The 19,179-nt window shown below is 43.1% G+C and overlaps 6 protein-coding genes across 6 annotated transcripts in view; 2 read left to right on the top strand and 4 right to left on the bottom strand.

The window, feature by feature from the left end:
- Positions 1-1,149: 1,149 nt before the first annotated feature.
- LOC116801463 (aprataxin-like protein) lies at positions 1,150-3,082 on the bottom strand. Its single transcript, XM_032721207.1, has 3 exons — positions 2,828-3,082; positions 2,542-2,767; positions 1,150-2,431 (listed from the first exon to the last, which is right to left on the bottom strand). The coding sequence occupies exons 1-3, from the start codon at positions 2,978-2,980 to the stop codon at positions 1,398-1,400; spliced, it is 1,413 nt and encodes a 470-aa protein (XP_032577098.1). The 5' UTR covers positions 2,981-3,082; the 3' UTR covers positions 1,150-1,397.
- Positions 3,083-3,161: 79 nt separating this feature from the next.
- LOC6619074 (aprataxin-like protein) lies at positions 3,162-5,769 on the bottom strand. The gene is given in 4 exon segments (XM_002043278.2): positions 3,162-4,482; positions 4,538-4,998; positions 5,194-5,419; positions 5,491-5,769. Coding segments are annotated over 4 exon segments (1,836 nt in total). The 5' UTR covers positions 5,644-5,769; the 3' UTR covers positions 3,162-3,486.
- A 363-nt stretch (positions 5,770-6,132) lies between these two features.
- Positions 6,133-19,179, top strand: part of LOC6619075 (chromatin-remodeling ATPase INO80) — a 33,792-nt gene continuing 20,745 nt past the window's right edge. The window contains exons 1-8 of the mRNA XM_002043279.2: positions 6,133-6,493; positions 6,547-6,740; positions 6,824-8,994; positions 9,061-9,201; positions 9,278-9,455; positions 9,519-9,859; positions 9,925-10,186; positions 10,250-10,417. Of these exons, the coding sequence (XP_002043315.2) occupies positions 6,214-6,493; positions 6,547-6,740; positions 6,824-8,994; positions 9,061-9,201; positions 9,278-9,455; positions 9,519-9,859; positions 9,925-10,186; positions 10,250-10,417 (3,735 nt within the window). The 5' untranslated portion in view covers positions 6,133-6,213. The remainder of the gene's footprint in view (positions 6,494-6,546; positions 6,741-6,823; positions 8,995-9,060; positions 9,202-9,277; positions 9,456-9,518; positions 9,860-9,924; positions 10,187-10,249; positions 10,418-19,179) is intronic.
- Positions 10,513-11,790, top strand: LOC6619076. Its single transcript, XM_002043280.2, has one exon. It carries the CDS (start codon positions 10,670-10,672, stop codon positions 11,633-11,635), a length of 966 nt encoding a protein of 321 aa, XP_002043316.1. The 5' UTR covers positions 10,513-10,669; the 3' UTR covers positions 11,636-11,790.
- Positions 13,991-15,834, bottom strand: LOC116801397 (putative serine protease K12H4.7). Its single transcript, XM_032720584.1, has 5 exons — positions 15,579-15,834; positions 15,338-15,519; positions 14,809-15,276; positions 14,571-14,752; positions 13,991-14,506 (listed from the first exon to the last, which is right to left on the bottom strand). The coding sequence occupies exons 1-5, from the start codon at positions 15,798-15,800 to the stop codon at positions 14,103-14,105; spliced, it is 1,458 nt and encodes a 485-aa protein (XP_032576475.1). The 5' UTR covers positions 15,801-15,834; the 3' UTR covers positions 13,991-14,102.
- LOC6619078 (putative serine protease K12H4.7) lies at positions 17,130-19,004 on the bottom strand. Its single transcript, XM_032720587.1, has 5 exons — positions 18,748-19,004; positions 18,437-18,618; positions 17,914-18,381; positions 17,691-17,857; positions 17,130-17,631 (listed from the first exon to the last, which is right to left on the bottom strand). Exons 1-5 carry the CDS (start codon positions 18,973-18,975, stop codon positions 17,234-17,236), a joined length of 1,443 nt encoding a protein of 480 aa, XP_032576478.1. The 5' UTR covers positions 18,976-19,004; the 3' UTR covers positions 17,130-17,233.

Genomic DNA, 19,179 nt, shown 5'->3' on the forward strand with positions numbered 1-19,179 from the left:
AGGAGAGCAGTTATGTGTGTTTAAAACATTAACATTATTTTAAAATGAACTTTCTTATAAAATAGCTAATTAAATATATCCAAAACTGCTAATATAAGCATTGAGATACATGTACTGAGGGCCTTAAACACCGTATAAGCAAGATCTGCAAGATCATTAAACAGACAATTTAACATGAAGACGATTCAGGTGCGTATTTCCCCTCAAAAGGACCTCTTCTTTGTCCACACTGTAAAGCTTTCGTCTGCGAGCATGCGCTTGGAAAAAGGACTCAAGTCGAGTGGTACTCACAGCGAATCCTGCCAGTGAGCCTTTCTCTCTGCTTTCCACTGCTCCCAAGTAACGTCCTTTATGAATGGCCTCCTGTTGCTCGAGACATAACAGGTGGCAAGGCTGGGAGAGATAGCTTTAATGGAGCTGTTGATTGCTCACCGAAACTGGAGCCCCACGGTGGAGGTGGAGGTTCAAACCCGAGGCATATCGATGGGGCTGTGGCTTTGGAACCACTGCCAGCTTTCGGACACCTTGACACTGTGACACACTAGAAACATTTAAATACCTGCAAAAAACACACTATCTCAGGGATGTTGCCTTGAATGCTGTTTATGGTCCGATGTGTATTAGCTTCTAGGTACGGCAAGTGACTTTGTGCCCTGTTAGCTTATGTTCCGCCTTGTAAAGTGTAAAATGAACGGCTGATGAGCCCAGCATATGACATTTACTGCACATTAACTAATTAACTAGTATAAATTAAGTGGCGCAGTCATTTCAGAGCATAATATAATTAAAGGAGTCGAATAAGCGAAACAGCTTAACTGGGCATAAATAGATAGTGTCTCAATTTTATAACTAATACTTTGATAGAACCATTTATTGGCATGCCTATCCAATTCAAGCGGGCATCCACTGTAAAGTTATCCTTCTTCCACTGGGACACTGGTTACCCGACAAACTTCGTCGACTTTTCGAATTCAGAATCATAATTTAATAAGAGTTCCAACCGGCGCTGGAGGAGGGGAGCAGTGCTGATGCTGGCGATTCTCCATGGTGGCTGCTTAATTAGCCGTGGGTGTTCTTCCAGTTGGCCAGAGCACTTTAATTGAGTGCAGGGATGGGTCGATGGGTGCCAAAGTAACAATTAAAGTGATATCTGCTTTACAAAACTTGTGCAAACTACTAAGAGCGCACAAGAATTTTATTTTTAAAATATGGCATTCATACAGAAAGAATATTCTAGGAGCACTCTGTTTTGGAATCGTTTGGAGGTAGTGGAGCCAAAATTTCTTGATTCTGTAGAATCCCAGGTGATTTCTTCTTTTTTCTTCTTGCCATCCTCTTGTTTTTTTTTTCCGTTTCGTTGATTAAGATTGTTGTTCTCGCCAATGACTTGATGAATTTTAAAATTTGGCTGGGGCTGCGGACTGTCTTTCTTTTTGATTCTGAACCGCATTTTGGTGAATTTGAGTAGGAATAGTTTTCCAATTTACTTTATGCACATTTGGCTTTTGAGTATTGTAGCTTGGGTGCTGAGCTTTCTGTGTGTTTGGACTACTCTGTTGATTTGAGTCCTGATTAGGCTGTTCATGTGTGATCTGTTGATCCTTTTTCGCTAAACGTCTTGGGCTCGCTCCATTTTGTTGCCCATTGTGTAGAATTCCCTCAACAGCAAAAGGTTTTGTTGTATAATAATGCGGAGGCTGTGGTCGACCCCCTTTGTATCCCGGGCGCCTGTTGTCGCTCTGACTTTGAGAATGACCGTTTCCAAAAGCCCTAGGTCCTTGATGCAACCTATGGTTCCACTGATTGAGTTTCGCCGAATTCCTCGATTCGATGTGTTTCGGCCAATTTACTTTATGCACATTTGGCTGTTGAGTATTGTAGCTTGGGTGCTGAGCTTTCTGTGTGTTTGGACTACTCTGTTGATTTGAGTCCTGATTAGGCTGTTCATGTGTGATCTGTTGATCCTTTTTCGCTAAACGTCTTGGGCTCGCTCCATTTTGTTGCCCATTGTGTAGAATTCCCTCAACAGCAAAAGGTTTTGTTGTATAATAATGCGGAGGCTGTGGTCGACACCCTTTGTATCCCGGGCGCCTGTTGTCGCTCTGACTTTGAGAATGACCGTTTCCAAAAGCCCTAGGTCCTTGATGCAACCTATGGTTCCACTGATTGAGTTTCGGCGAATTCCTCGATTCGATGTGTTTCGGCCGAGTGTTTTGTAATGACATTTTACTTATTCCATCTATTACGTGCATCTGCTCACGCTCCTTATCTTTATTATGCCAGTGGTAAAGCAAGTGCGCCTTCAAGTCCGAAAGCGAGTCCGGGGCAAACTCGCATTGATTACACGCCAGAGGCCGCGAATAGAGCTCATCTACTAGAGATTTTGGCAGTCGGGAAAAGCAGTTCTCCTTCTCCAGCTGAGCGTACAGTTCTAAAAGATAGCAGATATAAATATTTCAAGTAGTTCTGAATAAATCAAGGAATAATTATCACAAATTTCTTTCATAAATCAAATCGGATTGGTTTGCATTGCTTCCTTACTTTCGTAGGGAACAAATAGTTCGGTGGTGTACGAGTTCCAATTATTCTTGGTCTTCATACATGGTGATACGAAATCCTTGGAGATGACGTGCATGTGGAGCCTTTGCATGCTCGGTTTGGCATGGAATCCCACCTGGAAGTCCTCCCAAAGAACTCCTTTTATTTTGACAGCCTCTTGCGCCAGATGATGAAGCTCCCTTAAGAGCGGCAGATGTGTCCGGTTAAGCTGAAAGACGTAAGTTTATTTTACAGGTTTGGAATAGTTTTTGCTGCGATTGACACTTACATGAAAAATACTGGGAATGTCGGTCCGTGGAAGGGCCAAATAGTGATGCTTCGCCTTGGGAAACTTGTCGGGCATAACTGCACCGATCTCCGAGGAGGTAATCAGGTAGTCGGTCCTCGCCATGTCTCTGATTAATCCGAATTGCCGAGACATGTCGAATTCTGGTGATTAAAGTAACTTTAAGTTTACTTGATTAAGTTAAAGTAACTTTACTCTTTACAATTTTTAATGACAACTATAACACGAAGAGCTGACATCTAGTTGTTGGCAATCATGGAGTATCATTACGAATATATTTTTATTTAGATAAAAATATAAGGATTATAAAAATAGGTTTTTAGTTTGCCAATGTATATATTTATATATGTATATAATGATATAACATAAGCTAGATTTAGCATCTGCTGTTTTTATCGATGTCGCTCCTTAAATGCAATAACAATGCTAATTGGTTGTGTTAAAATGTTTAATTCTATGTAATTCGAAATCATAAACCTTTGGTTTAATGATTTTAGAGGCTTGGTATCACTTCTGAGGTCATGATTCACTACAAAATGCCAATTTGGGAACGATTTTTGTGGATCTAAAGTCTTTCTGGTAGTTTACCAACTGCTTTTGGAAATTTGGAATTAGGAATTGTTTCAATAGGAAAAATGATCCTAAGATGATGAATTTGTTGGCTGGGCTTGGACTGCATTCTGGCGGTTCTGTGGATTGAATATCTTACTTAGATTCCATTTCGGTCTAGCTCCCTGTTGCTGACCTGGCGGCCCAGCTTGACCACCACTGACTGATGCAGCATTCGGAAATTGCTGACGACCTGAATGGTACAGTGGATGAGGCTGGCGACATTCGTTGAATCCTGGAGCCCTGAATCTGTTGTGCTGTTGCTTATGCGGAAAGCGCGGACCAGTCCGAGGAGCCATTGGTCCACGTGGCCCAAAACGGGGCTGCGGCGGTTTCTGTGGTTGTCTATCAAAGTGCGGAGTGTTCCGGAACGGATTGTTGGGATTCTTCTGATTCATCATGTTCACAGGAGGCCCGTTAATGTATTTGTCGTAACTATTCTGGGCCTGCTGCTGTTGCGGCGTTAAGGGCTTGCCTGGATTTTCATTGGGATACTGGGCGATAGCAGCAACGGGCTGAGTTTGAATAGGTTCTTCAGGCAGCAGCTCCGGTTTTGCCTCCGCCTCATCCAGTTTGGTCTCAGATATCATTTTCATTATTTTATCGACTTTTTTCTTCTGATCGCGCTCGTCTTCCTTGAGCCGCCAGTGCTGATACAAGTGAGCTTTCAGATCCAGCAGCATATTAGTAACAAATTCGCACTGGTTGCATCGCAATGGCATCTTATTTCGCAACTTATTGTATGACTGCTCCGAAATGGATTCAATGGATCCCTGAACACTGAGCATCATGTACGCAATTTGAAAGGGCATGAATAGTTCCGAATTGAAGCTATTCCAGTGACTTAGACGTTTCATGGCCATGGAATAGAAGTCGTCAGAAATAACATGGAGATTTAGACGATTCCAGAAGGTGTTGACTTTGAAACCGATGAGAAAATTACGCGACTCCAGGTGCTTCTGCTTCTCGATGATTTGATTCGCCAGATCCATCATGTGATCCAGCAAGGGCAGGTGTTCTTCGGTTAACTGATTATAGGGAAGGAGCATGAATAGTGAATTCCACCTTCTGGCACAAACCCACCTGAGTTATATCCCTGAACTCTTCCTTGGCCACCACCCTAAAGTGGTATTGCGATTTAGGATAGTCCGCTTTAATGACAACCGCCCGGTCACTCTCGATAAGGAAGTTCCTCTTATCATTTAGCTTGCGCTTCAGCTCATCTCGGAAATATGCCAATTTATCCGCCTCCATTTCCTTTTTGTATCCGTGGAAATTCCCGAAATCAAAGCAATATGAAAGCAGCCCAGCTGACTCTTCTTCTTTCTGTGGGAATGAACTGGTTCCCTAGTCGGCGCTAGTGGTTCGCTGGCAAACTGATTTCGGATCTTGAAGGTGCCCCACCAGATGCCCCTTGAGTGATGGTAAATTTTTCGCTGCAAACTCGCACTGATTACAAATGAGTGGCTTGGCCAGCAGCTCGTCTTTCAGTGATTTCGGGAGTCGCGAAATCCTATTCTCCGTATCCAGCTGGGCGTAAAGCTCTGAAATATTAAATTACTAAAATATATTCAAATTCATAACGATTAGCTAATAGTGCCACACTTTCTGTATGGAATGCTCATAAAAACCGCCGCGCAACCGCCTGCACATCTCTATTGGCTAACTTAAGGTCATTAGATTTATTTGCTTTTACAACATGAACAGGCCACATATAAAGCCTGTTCCAATAGACTTACTTGTGTAGGGCACAAACAGCTCTGTGTTGAATGAGTTCCAATGCTTCTTGGTCTTCAAGCTTGTTGATACAAAGTCCCTGGAGATGACGTGCAGGTGGAGCCTTTGCATGCTAGGTTCCGCGTGGAATCCTACGTTGAAATCCTGCCACTGGACTCCTTTCACTTCCACAACATTCTTGGCCAGCAGATGCAGCTCCTCCAAGAGCGGCAGATGGCTACGGTTCAACTAAACGGAGTAAAGAAGTTGTTACTTGGAGATAGTAAACCGCTGGAGGCAAAGGCACAATCTTTGCTCACGTGAAAGATGCTGGGAATGTCGGCCAATGGCAGCACCAGGTAGTGGTGCTGTGCCTTGGGAAACTTGTCGGCAATGACCACTGCGACTTCTGAGGAAATGATCAAACTTTCTGGTTTCAAGATTTCTTTGGCTAGTGCATTTGACCAGGACATAACAAACGCTGTTACCTAATTTGCTTAGAATTGTGAGCGTATTTGCTAACGGAGTTCGAACTTTAATTAGATTCTTTTTTTTTCAAAAGCTAATATTTTAGCTGGCAACATAAGCATCGATAACTATCGACGTCTCACGACTCTACATACTATTAAATCATCGGCTTCAACTGCAACAAACTGAAAACAAAACAAAACCTCTAACAGCTGGATGTTAGTGCTGGAAAACGTATATAGCTTGAGCTGCTTGCTACATTTTTCCACTGAAAATAAGTTATTAAGTTAAAAAGCAGTGTAATATACAAAAGTTGTTTCATGCATTTATGTATTTTAAAATGCTTAATGTTGTGAACTTATAAAATAACGATTTATTGGGAATTGCAATTATATTATATTTGTGGTACCTAACCCACTGTCCGAATGGTGATAAATACCGATATGAGGGTTACTCGCTGGTATTTTTTCGCCGATCCCGTTGCGGTCATACTGTTGTTTACCTCTGTGCATGCCGCATAAATAGCAAAATTACGTGATAATTGTTTGTAAAAGCTGACTAAAATCGCTGCTGCCATGGAAGCCAAGTCCGTGCCGGCGCCCCAGCCACGCCCCCGTGCGATGGCTGAGCCGCTGCACATCCAGCGCTTGGAGGCGGCCCTCAACATGCGACCCTTCATGAATATGGCCAAAAGAAGCCTGCGGAAGCCACTGAGTAGCGACGAGGAAACGGACGACGAGCATGTGGTCAAGAGGGAACAGGATGTACAGGACTCTGACGACTCCTCCACCGTGGGCGTGGTCCGAATGAAGCAGTCCAGGAAGCGGAAGTGTCGTCTGTTGGCGAGCAAGGAAGGTAAGTTGGTATCTGGAGAAGTTTATTACACCTCCTAAAATTACCCTTAACAGAGCGACAAAGTGTCAAAGCACAGCTTTATAACTTCAACGATCTGACTAGCGATCGGGAGTGGCTATACGATCTCCTGTTGAGCGACACGGAAAGCGACGATCCCACTATCACCGAAGATGAGTATGTGCAGCAGCTGCTGAGGGAACACGTTCGGGAACAGCGTCAGCGGAAGAACTACTACAAAAAGGCCGCGGTAAGTGATGCAGATGTGTCCAGTGGTTTGGCTTGCAGTTCATGTATAAACTGATGTTAATAATGATGTTTAATCCCTTCCAGAATGCCCAGTATGCATACTATGGCAGCGGCTTGCTGTCCAACCACGACATCTTTGCCGAGCGTCAGCTGGCGACTGCAGGAGTGCGCAAGAGGCGTCGCCGCACCAAACAGGAAATTCTTATGGCTCGTTTGGCTGAGGCACAATCTGGACCAAAACCACCCAAACAGAGAAGGAGAGGCCGTAAGAAGCGCGATAGCATGGGATCACCAGAATCCGGTGAGGTGCCTCCGTCAGAGCTGGGTAAATATACATTTGGTGACACGCTGCCAAACAACGACGACGATGACGAAGATGGTGGCGAGGTTGACTACAAAAGAGAACTGGCCAGCTTGGCATTGGATTACCCAGAGGAGGAAGAGATCGAGGAGGAGGTAGATGTGGAAGGCGGCACCGAGGGACAAGTGACAAAAGTTCGGCGAAAGCGAAAGAACCCAGCAGCTTTGGCCGCTCGTCGTCGGCGCATCTGGCAGATCATGTCCAAAAAGGAATCTGGCAGACTGCAACGCATCAAGAGTAATAATCACAAGGAGATGCTGGCCAATTGCAAAAGGGTGGCTGGCATGTGCGCTAAAGTGGTGCGACAGCGTGCTATCAATTCCCAGAGGATCATGAAGGAAACAGTGTGGCGTGCCAAGCGACTTACCAGGGAAATGCTCGCCTATTGGAAGCGGTATGAGCGGGTGGAGCGGGATCAGAGGCGTAAGCAGGAGCGAGAGGCGGAGGAACAGAGAAAACAGGACGTAGAACTTATTGAGGTAAAACGTCAGCAGCGTAAGCTCAACTTCCTCATCACCCAAACCGAGCTGTATGCCCACTTCATGTCTAAGAAACTGGGCCAGGGCAGCGAAGAGGATCAGCTGCGCATTCTTAGCCAATTGGATGAGGAGACCAATGCCAGGTTGGCAGCTCAAGATGACTATGACGCAGGAGAGATGAAACTTTTGGCCCAGGAAAATGCCGAGGCAGCTATGCAAAGAGATCTGGACAAAACTAGGGCATTTGATGTCTTTGCTAAAAAGAAGGAAAAAGAAGAGGAGGAACAAGAGCAGGAGAGTGTAGAGGATATAAAACCAGAACCCCGTCCCGAAATGAAGGACCTACCCCAACCGAAAATGTTTAAGGGAACTCTGAAGGGCTACCAAATCAAAGGTATGACATGGCTCGCAAATATCTACGATCAGGGAATCAGTGGCATACTGGCAGATGAAATGGGCTTGGGAAAGACTGTCCAATCGATTGCTTTTCTTTGCCACATAGCCGAGCACTATGGAGTGTGGGGTCCCTTTCTAATAATCTCACCTGCCTCTACGCTTCACAATTGGCAACAAGAGATGTCCAGATTTGTGCCCGACTTTAAGGTGGTACCATATTGGGGTTCACCTGCCGAACGAAAGATCCTGCGGCAGTTTTGGGACCAAAAGCACTTACACACACGCGACGCCAGCTTTCATGTGGTAATTACTTCGTACCAGCTGGTGGTCAGTGATTACAAGTATTTCAACCGGATCAAGTGGCAGTATATGGTTTTAGATGAGGCACAGGCCATTAAAAGTGCCGCCTCGCAGCGTTGGAAACTATTACTGGGATTCAGCTGTCGTAATCGATTGCTACTCAGTGGCACACCCATCCAGAACAGCATGGCTGAGCTGTGGGCACTGCTGCACTTTATTATGCCAACGTTATTTGATTCCCACGATGAGTTCAACGAGTGGTTCTCCAAGGATATTGAATCGCATGCGGAGAACAAAACGGGTATTGATGAGAAACAAATTTCCAGACTCCACATGATCCTGAAACCCTTTATGTTGAGGCGGATAAAGAAGGATGTGGAGAACGAGCTGTCGGATAAAATTGAGATCATGGTGTATTGTCCGCTGACCATACGTCAGAAGTTACTATACAGGGCGCTGAAGCAAAAGATCCGCATTGAGGATCTCCTTCACCTGACCAGTGGATCCACTACTACTGCGTCCTCCTCATCGGCATCGAATCTGATGAATCTGGTCATGCAATTCCGCAAGGTATGCAATCATCCTGAGCTTTTTGAAAGAAGGGACGCGAAAAGTCCGTTCTTCATGCGCTGTGCGGAGTATACTATTCCCAGATTGATTCACGAGGAAGGACTCATACACAGAATGCTGCCCAGTCGTAAGCACTTACTCTATAACCGGTAAGTGGATAGGTTTTATACATTTTATCATATCTTAATTTTTAATCCTTGACTGCCCATCTGCAGGTTCAATATTTTCAAATCGGAATACATGCAAAGGTCTCTTTTTGAGGATGTGAGCGTGAATAGTTGCTTCGGATTTACCCGACTTTGCGATTTATCTGTGGGAAATATGGTAGAAGTAACTCTAAATGGACTGATAGATTTGTGAGTAATTTTATAACCTCTACTTGTATTAACAAATGGTTAAATACTTACAATACTTACATTTGCTTTTCGACAGTCTTTTGCATTATCGAAGAGTTCTGGAGAAATACCCACTGCTGGCCTACCGTCGCTTTTGGTGGAAAAAGCAGCCGGACAGTAGATATCAACTGCTGGAACCGATGCTGGAAAACAAACTAGTTCTCGACTATATGCTACCAAACAGTGTCCTTAAGAACTTCATATTCACAGCAATGGTAAAATAAATAATAATTATACATTTTTAGTCGAACAATTTATACAAAGATTTATGTTTAAAGACCGCCAACGAGAGCAGCGTTTACGCATTTGGCGATTACTTTACGTACAATATGCAGGAAACGATCGAACACCGTGTAATTCGGTCAAAGATTCTCAAGAAGAAAACGTCGCTAATCGAGGAGATGGAGGATGTGTCCAAGCAAAAGCTGGAAATCGAGTCTGTGGAGGTGCAAACCAAGTCGAATGCCAAATGCGATGTTAAGGTGACGACGCTGCTGCTGCTACCAGAGTTTCCGCATCGCCCACGAAAGCCAAGAAAATACGTATGTGAACCCCTTTCAATGCCACGAATTCTTTACGATTTGGGACAGAAAGTTCAAGCTGTGCATAGATATTTATAGTAAGTTTCAAATGGCTTCATCAAAACCGATCCAGGTTTTTAACTTTTTTTTATATCAATCTTAGCTGCGAGAGTCGATCTGCAGCCTGGTCCCAGATTCGACACAATCAGTGTGAGAACAGCCAGGGCAGGGAGCTTGTCTCCAGTGGATTGGCCTTGTGCAAGCCTCATAGTGGATGGTCCTCGATTGTGGTGCCCGACAAGGAAACCCTGATTACCGATGCCGGCAAGCTTTTTGTTCTGGACAATTTGCTTACTCGATTAAAGGCGAATGGACATCGAGTGCTCATATACTCGCAGATGACCAAGATGATTGACCTGCTCGAGGTATGCTTATTAAACTGTAAACGCTCACTGTCACTTGAAACACTCACTTGATAAAATGTCTAGGAGTACATGTGGCACCGCAAACATCGCTATATGCGCCTGGATGGCTCAAGCAAGATCTCCGCTCGTCGCGATATGGTTGCCGATTTTCAAACGAGAGCAGATATCTTCGTGTTCTTACTGTCTACGAGAGCCGGAGGACTGGGAATTAATTTAACAGCCGCCGATACGGTGAGTTTATATTATACTTACATTTTCATTACATCGATGTATAATACCAAATACTTTTGACTGCGCCTTTCAAAATGGTTTGTACCTTGTTTCGATTTCGTTTCATTTTTCTTGAAATAACAATGTGAATGGATATTAGTGCCTTTTAAAAACTTTTCACTCATACGCTCTCCGAAATTTCTATTGTATTAGTCAAATCCAATTCATTTCCAACAATAACTTTAAGTAGTCCAAATTTCAAGTTCATTTCAAATGCATAACAACAGCGGTTTAGAACCCATGGACAGGACCAAGACTACGAAACTTCCTCAGCTCAAGTCCAGTGTTACTCCCTACAGACCCAAGCCGACCCTAATCCATAGTGATTCCCCAAAATTAGAGAACGACAAGCGTAATGGGTTGGACTTGGAGCTGCTGGATAATCCACAGATACCGAGCATAAAGCGAGTACGATGGGCTCCGATGTATGGGGAAAGGAGCCCGAGTAAGTCCGGCCTTTCCAGCGTTCCACTAAGCTCCAAAAAGGCTCAGTTTGATCAGGACACGGCAGATGAGTTAATACTGGCTAACGAGCTTCGATTGGCGGTGCATCGCGGGGGAGGATCCATCGATCCCGACAAGAACTACGAGCTCAAAGCTCGTCTGTCGCCCTTGCAGTTGCCATACAGTCGAGTGCAGCGAATTCTGAAGGAGTGCGAGTTGAGCGAGAGAAATCATCACACCTATTGTATACCCATGGACTATGGGCGGCAATTGGTTGCCATGGTTTGCAAGATCAGGACGGATAATCTTCCCGAACTGAAACTTCGCTTGGCCTCCTTACTGCGGCAAAACAAAGCGCGCTTCTTCAATCGACACTTATTCAACGAAACTGGCTTGATTGAGGCGACGTTGCAGAGCGTAACACCTTTAAGCTTTGACGAATTCAATCAAACGTTGCGAACTGATGCTTTGTGGTGCAAAGCCACCGATAGCGCCATTATCGACCTGGCCAAAGGATCTGTTTTGTTCAAGTGTCGACCTCTGGACCTCCAAGAGGTCGAGTACAAACTCAGACAGTGCAACTACAAGATTGTACATAAGGAGGTGGGACACTGTCCAAACAAGCCGCTCGTCGAGTTAAATGATCGCCAAATGGCCCGCTATCAGGAGTTTCGTAAAAACCTTCTTCAAGATATAGATGTCGTAAAGATCTATGACAATGTGCGTGTCCAGTAGTTCAAATCAGTTCGGCAAAAATCACAAGTAATTTTAAATTATCAAAAGTGATTCCATAATACAAAACTCCTCATGACCCTCTAGAACTTTATTATCGTGTCAACTATTTGATTTATATAGTTTATAGTAAAGTTATCTTTCTTTTTGAAAGTGTATTTTGATCAGTACTCTATTCAAGTACGAAAAATAAGCACTCTATCATGAATGTTTTCACAAGACTTATATGAGTGCGAAATTATAATTGGGACTGGTTTGAGTAGGCACTCAAACGTCGAATATATATAAGAGGTCACTAGTGTGGAAAATCTAACAAATTTTAAATATAGCTCTATGACTTCTTCCAAAATGTTTTATATTTTTTCCTATGCAGGCTAAGCTCTTAGTTCTCTACAATATAGTAATTGTTCCCCTTTCACTTGGTGATTTATAGACAGGTTTGGGACAATATTTTACACGTCAGTATAGAGAGAAATTCCTTTGCCATTGTCCCGATCTTGGTGGCGGAAAAACCCTGTGTGGCTCTTGTATTCATTTGCTAAACTACTTGTTCATGCACTGCGGCAATCGATGGTGAATCTTGAGCAAGGGGTGGTGACGGGTGGGTTTGCGGATGGCGATGGATATGGGGATGAGCTTGGAGTGAGTGGCGGCAGACCATGATTTACTCGTGTGATCTTTATCGCCGCGCAACAATGAGATCCACCAATTCGAGTCCAGCGACCACGTAGAAGAATTCTCAGCCGAAAAGGATACAATATCGAACAGAATCTGGCCATGTTTCTCCCCCAGCATTTCTTGTTCGATTTCAGTGGTTCTGGCCCGGAGTTCGTGTGATTCGTGTGAACATTTTCGCCCGGTTCCTAAATCATTTTGTCACCGGTTTTGATTTGTTATTTGCGCACCCTGGCCAAGAGTAATTTGGTTTCAGCTCTTACTCTTCAGTCACTTTATAGCCAGGTTCTCAGGCTCAGTTCTTTTCGTCCGATCGGCCTGCCGGTCTCACTTGCTCAGGTTTATGTTTTGTGTTGACAAATTCGATGTTGGTATTTTAGCTGGCGGATCTTTGAAGCCGGCTTCCTTTTATAAATAATCGTGGGATGGAAGATTTCCTAACGATGATTCAGAATTGTACTTCATGCCAATGTAGCACTTTAAACTTTTGATTTTTCTTGATTTATAAACCTAAACTTACGTATGCATTGATAATTAACCAACGTGCTTAATGTGATAGTATAATACTTAACCAAGCTAAATTGAGGAATTTTACAACTTCCTGCAAAGCTAAAAAAAAAATAACATATTTCATATACCAAGCAATTTCCACAAGCCTTTGAATTATGGCAAGAATTTTCATTTATTTTTCGATATAATTTCTCAAACACCATTGGAAGGAGTGTGGCCCCTTCTACTCATCTCCTTACCTTTGAGGCCTTTCAACAAGAACAAAGGTATTTGCCGTTCATGTATTTGGCGCATACCGGAATAATTTGACCAAAAACTCAACATTTTGGTATTTCATCGGCCTTTCGTTTGCCCTCCTTCCCCAATATTCCTCTACCAAGCCCCAAATGCCCAAAAGAATGTCAAAGAGGAAGTAAAAACTGTACCAGTTACATTTTAAATGATACAAGACCCACGATTTAATTGTATTTTATGCTATTTATAACCAAATTTTATTGTTGAAAACAAGTTCACTTGGGACTTGTTAAATGGATCTGCCCGGGTCATTAGAATGCGTGACTCGATTCGGTTTCGACCAACAACAAGATTTATGACATTTTCTAAAGCAATGCAAAGTCTTTAAGTAGCCGGCTGTCCATCGATCTTGATATGCGCAGCACGTTTCTGAATTTAGTGCAATTCATTGGGTGTAGGATCTCCGCTCTTCCTCCGCGGATCATCTCTCCCCACTTTTTTTTGGGACCGTCTATGTCCGCGATAGACTGTCGGAGTGGTCACACCTCTTCGAGCATTTTGATGGATTTGTGAGATACATAAATTTACAGTCTTTATTGCATCATATTTGGAAATCTGTCGCAGCTGAGGGTATAATAAATTCGTTAAGCTTTTTTTAGAAACATAAAGCTTTAGGTCTACCCGTTTTGCGACTGTCCTTACTAAGCGATTTCGAGTTTGGGGATCTTTTCTATGGCCACTCTGCAAACTAACTTATTTGTTAATTGTGCAGAGGACAAGTGGGTGCTTCAGATTAGAATCTCACCTGAACAATAAAGCGTAGTTATAAGGTCAAATATATAGGTTTTGTTATAAATGATTACTGATAAGTATAAGCAATTAGAAAAAGGTATTGTTTCATTGGTTGCAATTTGCAAGTAATGTTAGAAAATCTATAAATTTTATATGTTTAATATTCGGTTTATTAGGTCCAATCACTGGTGGTTAAATACATTTAAAACAAAAAAACTGATAACATCTTCTATACTAATTAAAATCGTCGTTCGAGAGATTAGTCCTCCAGCCATTGGGCCACGAGCTTGATCAGCTTTTTCTTGGAGGCCACCAGTTCGGCACTATCGCTGGCACTGATCGATCCAGTATCGGGACAATGGGAGGCGTACGGGATAATGGTGGCTCCCTGGGCAACTCCAGCACCCACCTTGCTCCAACCGTCCAGAGCTCCCTGCACAAAGTAGATGTTGGTGGCGTTAACGTTTAGACCACCGAAGTCATCGTTGGTTGCGCGGATATTAGCGTGGATGCCAGCCGAGTCGTACTTCGATCCAAAGACGCCTTCGCAGGTGTCCTCATAGAGAGTGGCCGGAAAAGTGGATCCAAAGGGTTGGCTTCTGCTGCCGGAAGACTGGAACCATCCGAACTCGCTGCAGGTCTGGAAAATCCAGGGCAAGTCACCTTAAAGATTCAAAACAAAAGGTTTCAGCAAAGATATATGATGCTGAAGGCAAGTAGCACTTACTATCCTGGTAGTTCTCCTTCGACCATTCGTAGTAACCAACAGCTCCCTTGAAGGTCGTGCTAAGGCAAGCTCCGGAATGCTCATTGATTTTCCAATTAATAAACTTGGACAAAGCAACGGAATCATCGTCACTGAACTCTCGCAGAATCGAGCAGTAGGTGGGTATATCATATTTTTCTGGTCTATGGGTAAATAATAAATTGGTAGTACATTCTCTTGGTTATTTCATATGACTTACTTTTGGTACTGAGCAATGCCAGCAAAAATGTTCGCTATGGTGCTGAAGATCTGCCAACGGTCCTGTTCGCTGTTTACATTAAAGTTGGAGCACAGGTTCAATTCCTTCACTGCCTGAGTGCCGTTTCCAATCTCAAAGAGATTCTCATAGTACGAGGTGGCGTTATCGATCAAATCATAGCAATATTGTCCTCCTAGGGTTGCGTACGACTCGCCGACCACCTTCATGTAGTCCTTGAAGTTCACCTTAGCCAGGAGCGGAGCAGACGAGGCCCAGCTGCCCCTGATGATTTCCGGATAGAGCTTCCTGATCCAGGTGGCCATGGTGGCCGAGTAGGAGCAGCCAGAGACCACAACCTTGGAGTCCTTGTACTTGTCCTCCTGCTTCAGCGTGGCAATCACGTTAATCACATCAGCCAGGGCCTGCTCCACGCTCTGGTATTTGGCCAAGTTTTCAGTGGACAGAGGACTAAAGGGAGCAGTCGTATTACTTTAGCTCTACGGAACTTAGTAATGGTGTTTTAACTCACGTTATAGGGATACTCTGGCCAAAGAAGCGATGTTCAGTGTAGAGAAGGGAACCGTTGTGCTGCTTAGCAATGTCTTTCCACAGTCCAGAGGTAATCCCACTGGGATCGATAGCCCACTCGCCGCCCAAGTAGATAAAGATGGGAGAGCCATCAACGAAGTACTTGTTGTTGATATAGATTCGCTATGGAACAGGAAGACGTTAGTAAAGCTTAACATACTTAGTTTGAAGATAATCATTACATCCTGCCAGGTGGCGTTGTTGCTATCATCGAAGTTGTCTAGTTTTTGGGTGATCCAGCGCTCCTCCACCTTGGCCCTGGTCTTCATTGGTTCAACTGGAGGACCTCGGTGCAGTTCTCTTAGGGATTTGACGAATGCATTCGCCTCCGGTTTCTGTTCACCCAGACTAGCTGCTGCAGTCAGAGGTGCAAGTAGGGCGATCACTACTAGGGTATACTTCATATTGCTGTATAGTTCACAAGTTTGCGAATGATTTGCCTTCATCGGTGGCCGACTATTTATTGGAAAATATTCGCTACTGGCAGTCCCATTAACCTTAGACAGGGCCTTTGGGCGCTAAATTGCAAAGCAAACAAAAATCCGAAATATATTACACTGATAAAGTTGAGGGTTCTTTGTTCGTATCATGTCTTGCATTACGTTTATTGATCTAGGTTCGTTAGAATACGTTTCGTCTGCGCAAAGACAAAGAAGATTGTCTCTGATTGTATTTATTTAAAGCCTATTTAAATAACCATGTTCAAATTTTATATAAAGGTTCTCTTAATTTAAACCATAAATTATTTTCTAGCAATGTTTATATAACATATTAACATATTAACAAATTTTAGACGAAGGATTCACCAAAAATGTTATAAATTATATATTAGACGAATACTCTCCTTTGCGTTACTTTTGACTTTGAAATTTAAATGAAACTCCAATTAACAAGCGAAAGGTCGACTTATTAATCAATGTAACTAACGTACTAAATAGTATAAAAGTTTAGTTTGTTGAATAGTTTACTTGTACACGTGCCCTGAAATCTTCCACTCTTGGCAATTTAATCATATATAAGCAAAAGTGACAATTTATTGGTCATTGTTTTGTTACCAAATGTTTACTTTTTTAGGTGCCTTGGTCAATAAGCTAAGGTCTTAAAATGATGTAAGAAAAAGGAATCAATTTCATTCCCTATCATTTTTATCTAAGTGCAAGCAAAGGAGTTACGTTATACGTTATAGCTTTATCATAAAAGTAAACTAATAGTTAAACTTAGTACGCAATAACGGTAGTAATAGTTAGATTTATAGAAATAAATTATAATATGCTAGTAACTACTGATGCATATATATGTTTATATATGATATATATACAAATATGTGTATAAATGTATATTGATGCAAAAAAAATTTTTGTTTTTTGTTAGGTTGGAAAATAGTTAGTGTTATGATTTATATACCAAAATATCTATATCTAGTATATTTAAAATGTTTATTGCATTGTATTTAAAATTTTTAATTTTAAATTTACGAGTTCTATTATATTGTTTTTGACGCAGCTTTAATAGCATAACCTTCGGCGCATTGCAAAAAATTGTGATAACCTTTGATTATAAGCCCAGTTTTATTCGAATTTTTGGTAAATAACTTTAAATTATCTGGAACTTATAACGTTCAAAAACAAGTCTAAACTAGTGTCTTAAATAAAAACGATGGAAGTATATGCTATATTTTCTTCATAGTTTATTTAGGCCAAAGATACATTTTGAAGAATTGAAAGAAGTTTAGTAAACGTTACAAAACGATTATGTTTAGAAAATCAAAACAAAACTCTTAAGGATTTTTTAATACTTGTAATAAATATCAAATAGTGGCCAACGTTAGCCAACAAATCTAGGCCAACCACTGTCGAACCAATTCAGCAAGTTTCTCCTTAGAGGCCCGCATTTCGGCGGAATCTGTGGACTTGATCGATCCGAAGTCGGCGCAATGCGATGCGTTGGCGATGAGAGTGGCTCCCTGCTCCACTCCATGACCCATCGGGTTCCAGGGATCCAGGGCGCCGTGGGTCATGTAGATATTATCCACGCCGGTCTCCATGCCGCCAAAGTATTCGTTGGTATTGGCTGCATTGTTGTTGATCTGTTCATTTCCGTATTGCGAACTGAAGACATCACCGCAGAGATTGATGTAAAGGGTGGCAGGGAACTTGGTGCCAAAAGGTTGATTCCTGGAGCCAGAGCTCTGGTACCAGCCATACTCATTGCAGGTCTGATAGTACCAAGGACGACCTGTAGATTTGGCAAGTATTTAAGAGAGCTTTCTTGGTCTTGGTGAATTGGTCACTTACTGGCGTCAAAGTGGTCCACTCCCCAGAGATAGTACTCAACACTGCCTTCGTACCTGGCATCGATGCAGTTGCCCATTCCCCAGGCCCAGTACACAAAGTTCGCAATGGCCGTGGCATCATCATTGAAGCTCAGAAGGTAGTCACAGTAGTACTCAATGTCGCCGGTGCTGAAATATTAGTTTCAATTTTTCGATCCGCATTCTAGCAATACAAAATACCCTACCCTTGGTATTGAGCGACTCCGGCGAAAATATTCGAGATACTTGAGAACAGGGTCCACAAGTCCAGGTCGTTCTGATCATCGAAGCTGTTGCACAGGCGCAGCATGGCTCTAGCTTCAGCTCCGCGTTTGTTGGCGAACATGGACTCCAGCTCGGCAATGCCGTTCTCAATCCTATCGTAGCACTTCTGGCCGCCCAACTGAAGGAAGGCCTGGCCCACCACCTCCTTGTATTCGGTGAAGTCAACCTTGGCCAAAAGCGGTGCACTGGAGGCCCATCCACCGACAATCAAATCGGGATACAGACGCTTGAACCAAACCACCATGGTGGCCGAGTAGGAACCGCCAGCCAGAATCACCTTCGAGTTAGCCAGTTGGGGGTTCTCCGCCTTGAAGGTCTCAATGAAAACGGCCACATCGGCCAAGGCCTGCTTAACATCCAAGTACTTGAGATCATCGGTTGACATGGTTCTAAAAAAGTATGAATTACTAAGAGCTAATGAATGAATGCGCATTGATTACTCACGATGTTGGTACACTTTGACCATAGTAACGATGTTCAGTGTAGACGAGAACACCCTTGTGTTCCTGGGCCATATCATACCAGTGACCAGCGCTTATCATGCTCTCCTCAATCTCCCATTCGCCTCCCAGGTAAATGAAAATGGGACTTCCCTCAGTTTGAAAATCATCGTTGAGCAAATAACGCTGAAATATGTGAAATGGCACGTGTTCAAGCGCTTGGTGTTATCTTATTTTTGTGTAACTCCGAATAATGTGTCGAAGCTTATGGATATTTTTACTGAGCAATATACATCTCCTTCGGAATATTCATACCATCTTATAGGTTTGCGTGTTGCTCGCGTCAAAGTTATCCAGTTTCTGGGTGATCCATTTCTCCTGGACATTGGCACGCTTGGTCATCACCTGGTGTGGTGGACCGCGGTTTAAATTCTTCAGAGTCTTGACCAAAAGAGGCACATCTTTGATCTTCGGAATGTCCAGGGAGTGGACAAGTCCTATGACCAAGACCACAAAAAGGCAGACCAAACGCAGAGCAGCCATTTTCACAAATGAAGCAACTAACGGGTCCGATTATGGTTTTAAAGCTCACGGTATCACATTCTAAAGTAATTTCCTACCACGATAAGGATTGTAAATTAATTAGTTGATAAGTGACCAGCGACATGATATGATAGCTTCCCAAGTTGCGATTACAGTTTCGCATTCGCTGTCCATCATAAATCGCTCGGAACTTTGGATTAGTCG

This window comes from Drosophila sechellia, chromosome 3R, assembly GCF_004382195.2.
Source record: "Drosophila sechellia strain sech25 chromosome 3R, ASM438219v1, whole genome shotgun sequence".
Taxonomy (NCBI): domain Eukaryota; kingdom Metazoa; phylum Arthropoda; class Insecta; order Diptera; family Drosophilidae; genus Drosophila; species Drosophila sechellia.

What these genes read in the sequence shown, in the direction of transcription:
- LOC6619078 (XM_032720587.1), bottom strand. Translation starts at nt 18,975, where the DNA reads ATGGCTGCTCTGCGTTTGGTCTGCCTTTTTGTGGTCTTGGTCATAGGA. An exon ending in ACACGCAAACCTATAAGATG is followed by an intron (nt 18,619 to 18,747) that starts GTATGAATATTC and finishes CACATATTTCAG; the next exon opens with CGTTATTTGCTCAACGATGA. An exon ending in GGAGTCGCTCAATACCAAGG is followed by an intron (nt 17,858 to 17,913) that starts GTAGGGTATTTT and finishes CTAATATTTCAG; the next exon opens with CACCGGCGACATTGAGTACT.
- LOC116801463 (XM_032721207.1), bottom strand. Translation starts at nt 2,980, where the DNA reads ATGTCTCGGCAATTCGGATTAATCAGAGACATGGCGAGGACCGACTAC. An exon ending in ACATTCCCAGTATTTTTCAT is followed by an intron (nt 2,768 to 2,827) that starts GTAAGTGTCAAT and finishes TACGTCTTTCAG; the next exon opens with CTTAACCGGACACATCTGCC. An exon ending in ACTATTTGTTCCCTACGAAA is followed by an intron (nt 2,432 to 2,541) that starts GTAAGGAAGCAA and finishes GCTATCTTTTAG; the next exon opens with AACTGTACGCTCAGCTGGAG.
- LOC6619076 (XM_002043280.2), top strand. Translation starts at nt 10,670, where the DNA reads ATGCATAACAACAGCGGTTTAGAACCCATGGACAGGACCAAGACTACG.
- LOC116801397 (XM_032720584.1), bottom strand. Translation starts at nt 15,800, where the DNA reads ATGAAGTATACCCTAGTAGTGATCGCCCTACTTGCACCTCTGACTGCA. An exon ending in ACAACGCCACCTGGCAGGAT is followed by an intron (nt 15,520 to 15,578) that starts GTAATGATTATC and finishes CCTGTTCCATAG; the next exon opens with CGAATCTATATCAACAACAA. An exon ending in GAAGGAGAACTACCAGGATA is followed by an intron (nt 14,507 to 14,570) that starts GTAAGTGCTACT and finishes TGAATCTTTAAG; the next exon opens with GTGACTTGCCCTGGATTTTC.